A 15,304-nucleotide genomic window follows, 5' to 3' on the forward strand; every position below is an offset into this window, starting at 1 on the left:
TATCAAAATTGTTTGTATTTAGAATAATGTATTAAATTGTTCTGGTATTGCTTTCTCTTCTCTATCAGTTCATTTGAGGGGAAGATAACATGCAAATATATGTGTGTTTGTCTATAAAAATACATATACACACAAAACTGTCCAGTGTAAATTGGAGATAATCTCATAGGGAAAGCACTACCAATTTAGGGACTAATTAAAGATCTTTGGAAGGAGGGAGACCTCCTTTGGGAGGAAAGGAAGGGAGGAAGTGAGAAGAGAGAACCTAGATTGTTCACATATAAAATTTTCAGATAGCAGAAAGCTAGGTTGGATAGCCAATGTTGAATAATAAAGTCAGCATACAGAAAGATTTTTTTCCAGGCTAGAATCTAATGTATTATTTAATAGGCATAAATGTAAAGCCTTTAACTTGACTGTTCCTTTCTGCTTTCCAAGTACATCACACTTACAGTGGCCTCACTTGCCTTTTGTTATTTTTATATAAAAGTCCACTATTACTCCTACCTTAAAATCCTTTACCCTTTTGTCCTATTATTGTTTATCCCTTTCTAAATCTAACCCTATTAATGCTATCATCTGCCCTTTCTGTGTTTCCCATCTGCCCCTCAGTGTGCTAAACACTTTACAGATATTACCTTATTTGATCTTCTCAACAACACTTCAAGGTATGTGCTCTTATTATACCCATTTTATAGCTGGGGAAACTGAGACAAGTTCGTGTTTTGCCCAGTATCTCATAACTTTTAAGTTTGAGCTAGATTTGAACTTAGGTCCAGACCTAGGGCTTTATATTTTTTGCTACCTAATTACCTCCAGCTAGTTGGACAACATTCTGACCAGTGCACTATAACGTTATCTAATCTCACATGGGCACTTAACCATGCATGGTATTAGTTTTTCTCTTCTCAGACTGGTCCAATTCCCAACAGTTTTTCTGAATCTTTCCTCCATTATTGAAACCATTCCCTATCTTCTCAGGAGAGAAGTATTTTACTGAGACAGTTGAAGTCATCTATCTCTTTTTAAAAAATTCAATAGTATTCTGTTTTTCCAATTACATGTAAAAATAGTTTTCAGCATTCATTTTTGCAAAGTTTTTAGTTCCAGATTTTTTTTACTCAAGATAGGAAGCAGTCTTATATAAGTTATACTTGTATAGTCATTTAAAACATAGTTCTATATTAGTCATGTTGGGAAAGAAAAATCAGAACAAAAGGAAAAAAATACGAGAAAGAAAAAAGCAAACCCCCCAAAAGGTGTGAAAATAGTATGCTTTGATCTGCATTCAGTCTCCATTGATCTCTCTCTGGATTCAGATGGTATTTTCCATCCCTATGCCTATTGGAATTGACTTGGATCAATGTATTGTGGAGAAGAGTTAAGTCTGTCATAGTTGATCAACACATAATCTTGCTGTTACTGAGTACAATGTTTTCCTGGTTATGCTCACTGAACTTGAGTTTATGTAAATCTTTCCAGGTTTTTATGAAATCAGCTTGCTCATCATTTCTTAAAGTACAATAGTTTTCCATCATATTTATATTCCGTAACTTACTGAGTTGTTCATCAATTGATGGGTTTCCTTGTCACCACAAAAAGAACTGCTCCAAACATTTTTGCACATATGGGTCCTGAAGTCATTTGTCTTAAAGAATCTCCCCTTCTCAGTTTTTCACATCAGATCGTTTGAACATGATCTTCCATTTCTTTTAATTTTGTTTCAGTTTCTGTTGAAGCTGTGGCCCTTTATATATTCCTTTAATAATTTCTTTTCTCCCACTTATTTTTGGAGTTTATCCCTTCAGGCATTTCCACTTTACCCTTCCTAAATTGTCAGTTCCATCTACTGATTTTTCCTACCTACTTGCAAATGTGATGAGCTCTTCTAATTGTCATGACCTTCACTTGATCTTGTCATTATCTTAAGGGAACATCCTTCATCTCTGTTCCCTTTCATAGCCAAACTTTTTTTTAAGGGAAAAAAAAACAAAATAAAACAATCCGTACTTGTTGCTTTGGCTTCTTTACCTCTTATTTAACTTCTTAACAGTCTGACTTCTGATTCCAGTATTTAACTGAAGTTGCTCTTATCGAAATCACCAGTAATAACATAGTTTAATCCAGTGACTGGATTCTTCTTCCCTGTCCTCATCCTTTTGACCTCTCTGTAGCACTTGAACACTTTGATCCATTGATCTTCTCAGATACTTTTCCCTGAATTTTTTGACACAAATTTTTTTGTTTCTATTTTTAGTATAAGTGCAGTTTCTCATTCTCCTTTTCTGAATTAGCACTGATGTTATGTCCCCTATGTATGTTTATGTACTTTAGTCACTCAGGACCTCTCTTTGTATTCTTTTGGTTATCTTATTAATTCTGATGAGTTCAGTTATCGTCTTAATGCAGTTGGCTGGCCAATCTACATCTCAAATATCTGTTGAAGTCCCATTTCACTGGGTCATCACTGTAGGTCTCTGCTCAGATGTCTGGGAGACATTTTAGACTCCATATGACCAAAACTGAACTCATCTTTCCCCTGAGGGTACCACCATTTTTCCTATTCGTATTGCTCTGGATCTCAATTCTTTCACCACTCACAGTTATCTCTGTCCTATTCATTCAGTCCCCTACGTCTCTTGTATCCATATTTTCTTTTCCTTCCACTCACAGCTATCATCCTCATTGGATCCTTTACAGTTCTCTGTAACACTGCTGTAGCCTAATTAGTTTTACTCTAGCCTTTTCCTCTCTAATACATTTTTTAGAACTCTCAAAACGGGTATTCCTAAAGCATATGCTGTCCCATGTTTCTTCCTTTCTCGTTTCTCTCCATAAATAATGCATTAGTGTCCCACTTTTCCCATATCCCCTCCGATAAGTGATCATTATCTTTTCCTCTCAGACAATCTAATGGGTATGAGGTAGTATCTCAGTGTGGTTTTAATTTACACTTCTTTAATCAATAGTGATTTTTAAATAGTGCTATAGTTGGTTTTAATTTACTTTATCTGAAAATTGTCTATTCATATCCTTTGACCACTTATCAGTTGGGCAGTGACTTGTATTTTTATAAATTTGATTCAGTTCTCTCAGTGTTTTAGAAATAAGGCCCTTATCAGAAACACTGGTTGTAAAAATTGTTTCCCAGCTTTCTACTTCCTTTCTAATCTTAGGTGCTTTGCACAAACTTCTAGTTTGTGCAAAAAATGTTTCTTTCTCAAAAAGTTTCAGTGGCTCCTTAAGTTCTTTATAATCTGGCTCCATTTTGTCTTTCCAGATTTACTTTACTATTCTTATCTTCAAGCCACATTACTCATTGTTTGCTGCACAGGACCATTCATCCCTTTGCATAGCATATGGTTTGGGGCTTTGAATGCTCTACCTTCTTAGTTCCACTACATAGACTCTCTCATATAATGTAAAGCAGGACTTCTTAAACTTTTTCCATTCAGCCTGAGAAATTTTTATGTGATTCTAGACATACAGATATATAAAACAGGTATGCAAATCAAACATTTACTGGTAATCATAATTCTGTGACCCCCAAATTCAGGATTGTGAATTAGTTAAGCTAGGCTGTAAAGAAGACTGTGTGGGACAATTATTGTAAGGGCCTTTTGCTGACACCACCTTCCCAGTGCTAGTGTTTCCAGTCTTCCCTCCCAAGTTACTATGTGTATATTTTTATTTAGTTTATTTACTTTTGTTTTTCTCTGCTTTCTTGACTCAAGGGCAGAAACTTGCTTTTGTTTTTATCCTTCTCATGAAGCACAGTGCCTGACACTAATAGGTACTTACTGAATTGAACTGAAATACAGTGGGAGAAGATTGATAATTTTGGGTGTATATATGATCTTAGATTTTGAACTGTAAGAAATTTCAGTGATGATCTAGTACTAACTCTCCTGTTACAAATGAGAAAACAGGTAGACTGGTAAAGTGATTTGCCCAAGGTTATCCAGGCAATAAGTCACAGCTAGGATTCTAATCTAGCCAGGAGTCCTCTGACTCCAAATTCTTTCTATTGCATTATCCTGTCCAAGTTTCAGTTAAGTAATTAAGTCTTAAATTAAAAATATAATAGGTATAAATTGATCAGTTGTCGGTCATTTTCTACCTTGTGGTTTGTTGACGAAATCTCTGGCATATTTTTTAAGTCAATAGCAAGCACTTATTAACTGCTTGTTAATGTGTGGGTATTTGTGAAAACTTAGAGGAATAAGTACAAGCAAAAAAAAAATGTTTCCCACCTATTTCAATGTAGGTCCCTATACAGGGTCATGGTGATAAAAATCCTATAAATCAAAAAAACAACCTAGAGAGGAATGATATTTGGTTGGCCTGGAGGGGCTCATCATGAGGAAAAAAAGACTTAAGGGCAGAGAGCAATGTTCCGGGGTGAGAAGGAGGCCGAGGCTTAATGAGAAGATCTAGTGTGAAACCTGGCTGACCTTAGCCCTTATGCCTCTTCTCTCTTACCATGCTTTAATTTTAATTGCTCAGCTGCACTAAATTAAAGAATTAGTTAATTTGATCTATTTTGAAGAAAAATTTAAATATTAGGTTTCAGGATCTTGAATTTTATGTCTTATTTGTTACATTTAACTAGATGAAGGATGGATGAAATGCTGTCTGAAATTCTGTCCAGCAAGATAAAAGATAGAAGTGATGATAGTGGTCCAAAGGTAAGCACATAGACTATTTAATGATAGTTTCATCTGTACATTTCAGCAAAAAGGTTTAAAGATGTGCAGTTGTGTTTTTTTTATAGACTGTAAGCTCCTTGAGTAGAAGGACTTGTATTTTTTGTTATATTCTCAAGGCCCTCATTGTGCTGGCAGAGTCAGATACTTCCTTTTCATATAAATGTTGGAATCAGTTTTGACTTCTCTTCTCCCTCAAACGCTACATCTAATTGATTATTAATTTTGATTGATTCTATCTTATAGACCGTTGGTGTAGAGAATGTAATATAGGACTAGGAATTAGAATGACTTTTGTTTGAACCTGTCCCAAACAATAACTGTGTGACCCTAGGTAAGTCACCTAACCCTGGTTTGCCTCAATTTTCTCATCCTTAACTTGGGGATAGTAATAGCACCTACCTCCCTGGGTTGCTGTGAAGCTCAAATGAATTAAATGTAAAATACTTAGCATAGTCTTTGGCCTGATATGTGTTGAATGGCAATGTTAACTGTTATTATTATTATCCTCTTATTTCTGCTTAAAGGCCTTTGCTATAAGTAGTTATTACCTGTCATATAGACTATCATATTACCTCTTTGCTAGTCTTTCCTGTCTCTACCTTTTCTTCTGCACTGCCAAAATTATTTTTCTAAAGCATTCTGCTCAGAATGTTCAGTATTGCTTCTAGGGAAAAAATAGTAATTCCCCAGCCTTTTACAATCTGCCTCCAGTGTACCTTTCTAGAATTAATTTATTACTTCATTTGTTCATGCACTTTCTCTTCTAACCATATTGGCCTCTTAATTGGTATCCATACTTGGGTTCCTATCTCCCATGTGTGTTTCTTTGTGGAGACAGCTAATCTCCATGTTTAAAATGTTTTTCCAACTTATTTCTGTTTATTATTGTCCTTGACTTCTTTCAAAACTCAGCCTCGCTTCTTCATGAAAACTTTCCTGACCTGAGTTCCTAGTTCCTTCCTCAAATTACTTTTTGTTTACTCAGCTTCTATGTGTTTTATGTTCTTAGTAGAATATAAACTCTTTGCCCGCAAGACTATTTTGTTTTTGTTTCAGTATTACTGTAACTGCTTAATCTGTAGAAATTTAATTTGTAAAAGACTTACTGTTTTATATTAATAAAAAGAAATGTAATTATATGGTTTCAATTTACACTCAACAAATTGGTGAAGATGATAAAAAATGGAAATAGTTAATATTAAAAGAAATATGGAAAGAGCCACAATAGTTACTTCGTTGATGATGGAGCTATGAATTGGTAGAATTCTCATTTTAGAATTATGCTAGCAAAGTGATTAATATATCTCTAGTTTGATCTAGAAATCCTTCTGTTAGGCATAGTCCCTAAAGAGATCAGAGACAGAAATGAAACTCTCCTCTTTGCCAGGATATTTATAGCAACATTTTTTTGTAGTAACAAAAAACTGAGAAAAATTAGTTATCCATTGACTAGGGAAAGGCTAAAGAATATAATAGAGTATTACTATAAGAAAAAGCAATATGATACTTATATGGATTAATACAAAATGAATTAGCCAGAAGGTGGAAAATGATATACTTTTTAACTATAACAATATAAATGGAACTAATAATAAATGGATCTAACATTATGTTCAAGGAAATTTTAACAGTTAGTACCTTGGAGAATAAGAGCAGGTAAGAGCAAGGCACCTGAGTTGTAAAATACCTGGTCGAGTCGGGAAGACTAATTGGATTCAATTTGGGGTGCTTAATCAATTCTTATTCATTCAGTGACCATTCATTAAATGTCACTGTGAAGCACTGGTCCAGATACTATAGGCACAAAGATTAAAAAAATGGCATAGCCATTGTTCTTATTATCATATATCTGCTTGGAAGAGCAGAGCAAGAAGAGCTACATATAGTACAAATTAGGGCAAAGAAGATGTTCAGTCCTTGGAAAATTTTGAATAGGGGAGCAGTACTCTGGGGAATCATTGAATCAAAAGCCAGAGACTGGCAAGTTAAATATTTTTGTAAATTAAAGGAAGAAAAAGATCAGGACGAAAAGAACAGGAGACTTAATCTAGAACATGGGACATTTAATTTATAGAGTAAGAAACTTCATTGATGTGAAAGATTGCTGAATATTTTGGATTATCAGTAAAGTAGTCTTTTGGGGAGTGAGGTACCCTTTAGAGAACTTTACATATTACTTATGTAAAAACCTCCTGTGCTGGTTCACTACTGTTTGTTAAATGAACTCCAAACTTTTGCTGTTTTGACTTTTGAGGCCCTCTATACTTTGTTTCCTTTTTTTTTATAGTAAGTTGATTTTCTCACTGTCTTATATGCTTCCTAGTCATTGAGACTTTTGTTTATATTCATGAACTATATTCATCCTATCCTTTGAAAAAGCAAATTAATTTTTCTGGACATAGTTGAGCTCTTTCTTCTCTCTATATCTCTTTTTTGTTTATTCCTGCCCATAGAGATCCTCTTTGTACTCTAAGTACTATGTAGTTTAATATTTTATTTTAAAATGGTTATACATATGTATTATGTCTTTAGATGAGAAGCTTCTTGGGTTCAATGATCTTTCTGTGTTACCTGATAATAGTAATAAGTGAGATATGGTGTCTAAAGGACATTACAAATACATTATCTTGTTTGATTCTCACAACAACCCAGAGAACATAAATATTATAGTTATCTCATTTTACAGATGAGGAGATAAGAGCCACAAACAGATCAAATCACAAATAGTCTGAGACAGAATTTGACCCTGGGTCTTTCTACATTGCAAGCCTGGCAATCCATCCACTATACTATGCTTTCTATTTAGCCTACTGAGACATGAAATTAAATAGTAGTTATTGGTTGTTTCTTTTGTATCCTTTTTAAAATGTGATATTGTTTAAATATTGGGAAGGTCATTTAGCAAACAGTCATTGCTTGCCTATTCTGTGCACACTATTAGGCTTGGTTGGCAGTTAAAAAAAAAAAGCATATATGGTACTCCTAAGTCTGCAAACATTTTACAGGTATTTGCATTTGCCTCTTATAGCAGCCTTTAAAATGGGTGCTATTATTTTGCCCATTTTAGAATTCAGTAAACTGAGGCTGAGAAGAATTCTAAAGTGGGATTCAAATCTAGGACTTACTGTCCCCAAAGACTAAAGGTGAATAAAACATCTTCATTGATTTCAAGAACTTGTCATATAGGGCAGAGAAGAGATAAACAAATAATTATGTAATACAAAATAGAAGGGAATGAGATTTTAGAATTAGAAAGCAACTTAGATATCATCTAATCTCCTTTCATTTTATAGATGAGAATCAAATGAGATAATTTATGCAAAGCATATGCAAACCTAAAAGCTCTGTGTAAATGTCAGCTTAACAAGGTAGAGCATTGACTTTAAAACTAGTGTGGTTTTACTACTCTACCTCCCATGATATTCAAAAAAAAGTATAAAGTATGAAAGTTTAGAGAAAGGTGAATTATCTTTGTCTAGAGACACCAGAGAAAGTTAAGAGAAAGTATTTGAGCTTGTGTTTTAAGGGAAATGGGGTAGAATTTCAGGAGTTGGAATCAGTAGAGCATTTCAAGGAAATGGGGTGGTATGGAAGTAAGAAAGTTTATAGTAACAAATGATAAAAAAAAGTCAATTTGGCTTGATTGTATGAGATATATGGGGAGTACAGTGCTTGCTACAAGGGGGCAAAGGAAATTTAGAGCTAGATTGTAGAAGACTTTTCTAGACTAAAAAATTTGTACTTTATTTAAATAGACAATTGAGAGCTAATGATGCTTTTTAGAAGAGCTTTCAAGACTATTAAGTATATTAGGTGGTTGTTTGTTGTTCTGGAAGAAGACCTTGCCATCTAGGAGGTTATACCATGATTTGCAAGTGAATTGGTTCAAAGAGCAGTGGCAAGATAGTAATATGTAGAATATATTGGAGAAGGGAAGAGACCAAGATCCTTCAGATCAGGCAAGAAGTGTTTGTTAAGTATCCAGACTTAAGTGGTGGTAGGAGAAATGGAAAGGAAAGGATAAATGCAAAAAATCTTTCAGAGTGAAAATTGATGGAAATTTTTTTTCTTTTGAATTCTGAGCATTTTAAAATGGCCCCTTCCATTTTGCCATTTTAAATTATTTCCTTCCCATTTGCAAAATATTCGGTATTATTCATCAGAAAAACCCAAAATAACAATGATTATTTTTCTTAGTTTGCAGCTATTTTTACCAAAGGATTCTTCAGCTTGAAGAAATTTTAGTGTGAATTTAACATTAAAATTTACTGGCCTCTCCAATCAAGATTTATAATCCTTTAAATAAAAAGTATCTGATAACTGCACTTATAAATTTAAGTCAAGAAAATTGTCAGGTAAGATCATGATGTAAAAATTGCCAAAGTCATATTTTAAAAAATTGTATGTCTGGTTGTAGCCATCAGAAAGTCTCATTTCTGCCTTACAAATAGCATTAAATCCAGATTGCAGCTAAGTGATTTACATAGTAGTTGTCTTTTTACTTCTTGTTAACTTCAACTTTTATTGGTGTATTATATTAAATGAAGGATTGCTTTTCTGGTTTTGGTTTTTGTAGTCTAGAAGTTGTACTTGACTTCTTTGGTTTGCCATTTTCTGTTCCATTGGACTAAGTTGAATAGGTTAAATGACTCACCTAAGGTCACACAGTGGTTGAAACTGAATATGAACGCCAGTTTTCCTGACTCCAGATCCAATACCCTATCCCAGGAGCCAACTCCCTGTCTCCATTTTAACACATCGTCAGAATTTGATGTGGTATAGTGCCATTTCCAATTTACTTCCTAAACATGTTTTAAAGGTAATTTAAATATGTATGAAATGTTGAAGAATAGACACTAGATAAATCCAAGGCATTATTATTTGTAGTAGATAATGAAGTATGAATTTGATTTCCAAAATGCCTAGTAGGTGTCTTTAAAGCCTTTCTTTGAGATGATGGAGAATTTTGTATTCCAGAATTAACTCTTTCTGTTTTTCATCAACTTACTAAGAAACTAAAATTTGCAACTCTTTAAAAAATCTTCCAGTTATTCTTGGTTTTTTCTACTGCTTCAAGGGCTACAAAGCTTATCTGTCTTCCAATTGATAATCCTTTGGGACAGCTCTTGGGCCCTGCCCCTTTCTCCAGGGTAATCCTTAGCTTTTTCAGCTGCTGTAACTACTGGCATAATATCTCCTTCCCTCTTGAAATCTTCCTCAGGATACACTATAACTTTTCCATGGCTCTTCTACAGTGGGATACTCAGAATTGGTTACAGTAATAACAATTTACATTTATAGCTGTACCTTCTAGTTTATTAAGAACTTAATTCAGAAAGTTATACACTATAGTAGAAATAGAACAAAAATTGGAGTCAAAAGGATCTGGATTCAAATCCAGACTGCAGTTTACTGCATATCTACCTTTAACAAGTTACTTAACCTTTTGTTTTCTCATTTGTAAAGTGAAGGAATTGAATTAATTGATCTTTAACATCTTTGCTAACCATTTATTTTCTGATTCCCATTTTCCACATAAGGAAACTGAGGTTTAAAGAGGTTAAATTAGGCTTTAGACCCCATTTTCTGGTCTGAGTCTACTGTTGATTCCTCTATGCCATATTTGTTTGATAGGATTCAACTTGGTAAAATTCATTCTGAATGTTGTCATGTAAGTTTACATTAGCTTATTGGTCTACATCAGTGCTCCTCAAACTTTTTAAATAGGGGGCCAGTTCACTGTCCCTCAGACTGTTGGAGGGCCGGACTATAATAAAAACAAAAACTCACACTCTGTCTCTGCCCCTCAGCCCATTTGCCATAATCTGGTGGTCTGCATAAATGTCCTCAGTGGGCCACATCTGGCCCACTGGCCGTAGTTGGAGAACTCCTGGTCTACATCATACTGCTGATTCATTTAGCTTAGTAGTCTATTAAAACTCATAGGTTTATGTGAAATGTTTGTTACTGCTTTCAGGATAATATGAACTTCATTTTAAAGCTCTTCACAGCTCCGCTTCAACCTATCTTTCTAGTTGAATATCCATTATTCCCCCTTTCCATCTTCCAGATTCTTGCTGTTTCTCACATGTGATACTCTCTTTCCTGTCTTTGTGCCTTTGCATGTCTGGCTCCATGCTTGGAATATTGCAGTCTTTCTCTCTGCCTGGTACAATCTCTTTCTTCTTTTCATGTCTCAGCTCAACTACTACTATCCTCATCTTCCCAGCTGTGTGTTCTACTTTCCCAAATGACCTTATAGTTATTCTGAATAGAATTATATGTATATATTGTTTCCTTTGAAAGAATGTAATATCTTTGAGAGTGGGGACAATCTGTATCCCCAATGCACTTGTTGAATGATTGATTTACTATCTATACTGTAATCATTATAGATAATAAGCCTAGCTTAATCCTTAATTTTTGTTAAGTTTCATCTTCAAATTTTAGCTTTGTTAAGATGTTGGGGTACCTAGTATTCGGCCATTCCATGTATTAGTTATTTCCTCCATTCCTTAGTTTTTTTCTTTGCATTTTTGTTAAGCATATCATCTATATTTTCATCTAACTTGTTGGTAAAATATCAGCCAAAATTAGGTCAAGGACAGACCTGGGTTTCAGATGGTTTGAAATCAGCTTTATGATAAAGATTAATGAATTGAAAAATAACAACATGTGAATCCTCCTTTCTTTTTTGGCTTCAAGTTATTTCCTTAAATTACACTTTTTTCCTTCATATAAAACTGTGAAGTTCCTTGGGTATAATTGCTAAAATAGAAGTGTAAATCTCCAAGCTTAGGTATGACAAATTAAAATCTGTAGTTATTTATAATACATTTTATGATGTAAGTATTAGTTATGTGGTAAATTCTCTGTGTATATTTAATCCCTTAGGAGAGTCACAATTTATCTTTGGCTTTGCTTTAATATTCCTGAAGAATTTATACACTTGAGAGATTGGCAGTAATTTTTTAAGAGTTTAAAGCCTAAAATATGTGTTTGGTGGGAGTGAGGGGATGTTAGCTAAGTGGATACAGGAATTTAAGGAGAAATTTTTCTCATTAAATGGAATAACTCCTTATCATTTTGATTTTCCATACCTATTTTCCTACCAAAAGGTTACCTCTTTTTAGTGTGACCTAATTGTTAAAATCTTAACCATTTTTGATGGGAAACTTCTTAAAATGTAATTCTTTTGGCCTCTAATTAATTATGTTTGGGGTATAGTCTAGGGGGGATTCCTTTTAGATGTGGGTAGAAGTAATTAACTGCTAAGTTTTTTTCCAACTTGGAAATTCTAGGATTTCATGATTCTTTTTCTTCCCTTGGTGACTAGAAAAGAACAACAGTTTAATATGAAAAACAATCTTTTACACACCTTGATAAACTGACAATATTTTTGTGTAATTAATGTTCATAATGATGCCTTAATAATCAAGAAAAGGCTAAACTATGTTTAGTGAGCTCTATTTTCACAGAACAAGAAGGGTTTGTAAGATAAATCACCTGTTACTTCTATATTGCTTCATATTTCTAGTTGCTATATAAATTTGATAAAATTGATTGTTACCAGGGGAAACCAAAAAGCCAAGTTTGTTAAATCACTAACCTTAATTTCATGTTAACAAAGAGTAGCAGTGTTATCTCTTCCTCACAGTATAAAATTTGTGGATTTTTGAGAACTTTGTTCCAGTATTCCTGAAAATTACTTTCAAATGACATACTGTATCACGCAAGTTAAAGTTGCTGGAAATCTATCTCCTAAGTAACTGGGATGTTACTGTAATGTCATTTCTTTTTATTAATAGGATGTCAAACAAGCAGGTGAAGACAGCATTGAAAAGTGCCAGAGATGCAATAAGAAACAAAGAATATAAGGAAGCTTTAAAACATTGTAAGGTAATAGAACTCTTCCAATTTTATTAAAATTAATTATATTACCAACTTATTTATAGGCACTGCTGATGAGTTTGCATATGAACTGATCAGATAATAGCCTTAATATATAAAAATTTGGAATCATTTATAATATTAAATTGATTAATTTTGATTGAAATAAATAGTAAAACATATCCTTGCCCAAGTCAAAGTTGGCTCTTGCTTTCAGTTTCCAGTTCACCCAAGTTTTTAAATGGCTCGAATATTCACTGTATTTTTGGAAGAGCTGGTCAGCCTATTTGCCAAAAAAGATAACCTCAGTTAGTAGTTTTCAGGCTCCTCTTGTGGCACTTATAGGCCCCATGCTAAGTACTGGGGGTATATATAGTAAGGTAAAAAAAAAAAAAAAAAAAACAGTCCCTGCTCTCAAGTAGCTCAGTCTAAAGGAGGAGCTCATAGGCTATCTGTATGTGATAATTTTCTCATATAATCATGTACATGTAAGACTTTGTTGCATACAGTAATTTGTTCAGTTGAATGAAGATATTGCTGTGTTATAATCCCTGCACTTAGGAATTGTTATTACTTATGTAGTAGATAACTGCTTGCTCTTTATAGTTGGAGTGGCTAGGTGGAACAGTAGAGAGATTTTTGGATTTGGAGTCAGGAAGACCTGAGTTCTAATCTTGCCTCAGATACTAGTTTTCTGACTCTAGTCAACTTAGAATTAATTTTTGTGTACCTCAGTTTCTGTTCTCTTAAATCTTTACTCATGAATGAATTTCAAGCACTTATTACATACAAAGTACCAGGATACAAATAGGGAAATTAGGATAGTCTTGCTCTCAAGACACTCCCATAGTAACAGGGACAGATAACACATGTTATAAGAGATATTTGTTGCAAATCCTTAGAGTAGCAAAACAGATGGTGAAACATCTTTAATGCCATTTCCACTAATAAATTCCTTCTGACTTCTGATGTTGAACCATTTAGTGATGCTAAGGACTTTAGTGACAAGAACTTTTTCTTTCCAGGTCTCCTGGAGCTGTAGGTTGGCTACTGAGAAAGTTGCCAGGTCACAATTCCACAAAGGGTATTGCCCCAGATGATCTTTTCTAGTCACAAAAATCCTAAATGACTCTCTCTTCCTTATAGAACAAAGTACAAATATCTTATTCTGGTATTCAAAGGTTTTCACATTTAGGTTATTGTGCTATATTTTCCATTATGTATTTTTGTGTTTCAGTCAGACTGGATCATCATTGGGCAGATAGGTGTTGCAGTTGATAGAGTGCCCAGGCCTGGAGTCAGGAAGACTCATCTTCTTGAGCTCAAACTTGGCCTCAAACTCTTACTAGCTGTGTGACTGTAGGTGAATCATCTAACCCAGTTAAGTGTCTCAGTTTTCTCCTTTATAAAATGAGCTAGAGAAGGACATGATAAACTACTCCATCATCTTTGCCAAGAAGACTCCAAATGGGCTCACAAAGAATTGAACATAACTAAAACGACTGAACACAACAATAACAAAAGTCATCATTACTCATAGTCGGAATAGTTTCTTTCCCATTTTCTATATTCAGAGGAAACCTTAAGCATCAGTTCCATGAAGCATTTTCTGATCTTGCCCTCACTCTTAGGGGAAATATCTTTTTATTCTACTATTTTTTGTTTCTTTTCTTTGTATTTATCACATTATTCTTTTCATAATAAGTTATCTGTCTACATATCTTCTCTATTGGATTAATAATAGATAATAAAAATGACACCATTTATGTAGCACTTCTTTTCAATCAGGCACACTGTACTAAAGTACTTAAAAGAGTTATGATCTCATTTGAGCCTCAGAACCACTCTGTGAAATAGGTGCTATTATTATGTCCATTTTACAGAGGTGAAGCTGAGGCAAACAGGTTAAATAATTTGTCCAGGGTTACCCAAGCCAGTAAGTGTCTGAGACCAGATTTGAACTCAAGTTTTCTTGACTCCAGGCCCAGCACTCTATCCTCTACCATCCAGCCGTCCAAAAATCATAAACTCCTTAATGGGGAATAAGGATTATGTTTTTTTCATCTTTATAACCCTATAATCTAACCTAGTTCAGTAACTTACAAAACCAGATATAGGTATTTAATATGTTGATAATTTGAATTTTACTAGAACATTTCTCCTGGAATTCTCATTGTGACTTGGCCATTATTCTTGATTTTCAAAGGCTATGCCACAACTGCCATTCTGGAAGATCTTATTAATATAGAAAGCTTAAAATTATGAATCTGGGAACATATGTTGTTTATTATCCACAAGCCAGTCTAGCTTGGCTTTGCACAATCTTCATACCAGATTACCCCTCATATGCTGAATTTTTTTGATTGTTAAAACATTTGAAGACTATCTACCAAGTTAAAGGTGGATTGCAGTCTGCTCTGGTGAAAGGATAAGATGGAGCTCAGCTCTTTGAAAGATTTATGAAATTACATGGTAAATAGATGTTTTATTGATTTGGCATTAATATATATTAATATCTTGCTAATTATTTGTATTAGCATTGTACTCCCTTCTACATAGAAAGATATACACAGGATTACTAAGTAGCCTGCAATTTAAAATAGTTATGTTCAGCTGGAAAGATTCTTGTCACTGTCTCGAGAAAATATTTAATCTGAAAAGCTTATTCATGTTATGTAGCATTGAGAATGTAGATCGAGTCGAAA

At 34.0% G+C, this 15,304-nt stretch overlaps 1 protein-coding gene across 7 annotated transcripts in view; it reads left to right on the forward strand.

Annotated features, from left to right (window-relative positions):
* SKIC3 (SKI3 subunit of superkiller complex) overlaps window positions 1-15,304 on the forward strand; it is a 114,030-nt gene that overhangs the window by 3,159 nt on the left and 95,567 nt on the right. For 3 of the 7 annotated variants that reach the window (XM_074282043.1, XM_074282044.1, XM_074282038.1), the window contains exon 3: window positions 12,518-12,608. In XM_074282043.1, the coding sequence (XP_074138144.1) occupies window positions 12,518-12,608 (91 nt within the window). Of the gene's footprint in view, window positions 1-4,612; window positions 4,689-8,906; window positions 9,065-12,517; window positions 12,609-15,304 lie in introns of all 7 variants that reach the window. The other 4 variants (XM_074282042.1, XM_074282041.1, XM_074282040.1 and 1 more) reach the window with 3 other exon arrangements.

The sequence above is a fragment of the Sminthopsis crassicaudata genome, chromosome 1 (genome assembly GCF_048593235.1).
Source record: "Sminthopsis crassicaudata isolate SCR6 chromosome 1, ASM4859323v1, whole genome shotgun sequence".
NCBI classification, from domain to species: Eukaryota; Metazoa; Chordata; class Mammalia; order Dasyuromorphia; family Dasyuridae; genus Sminthopsis; species Sminthopsis crassicaudata.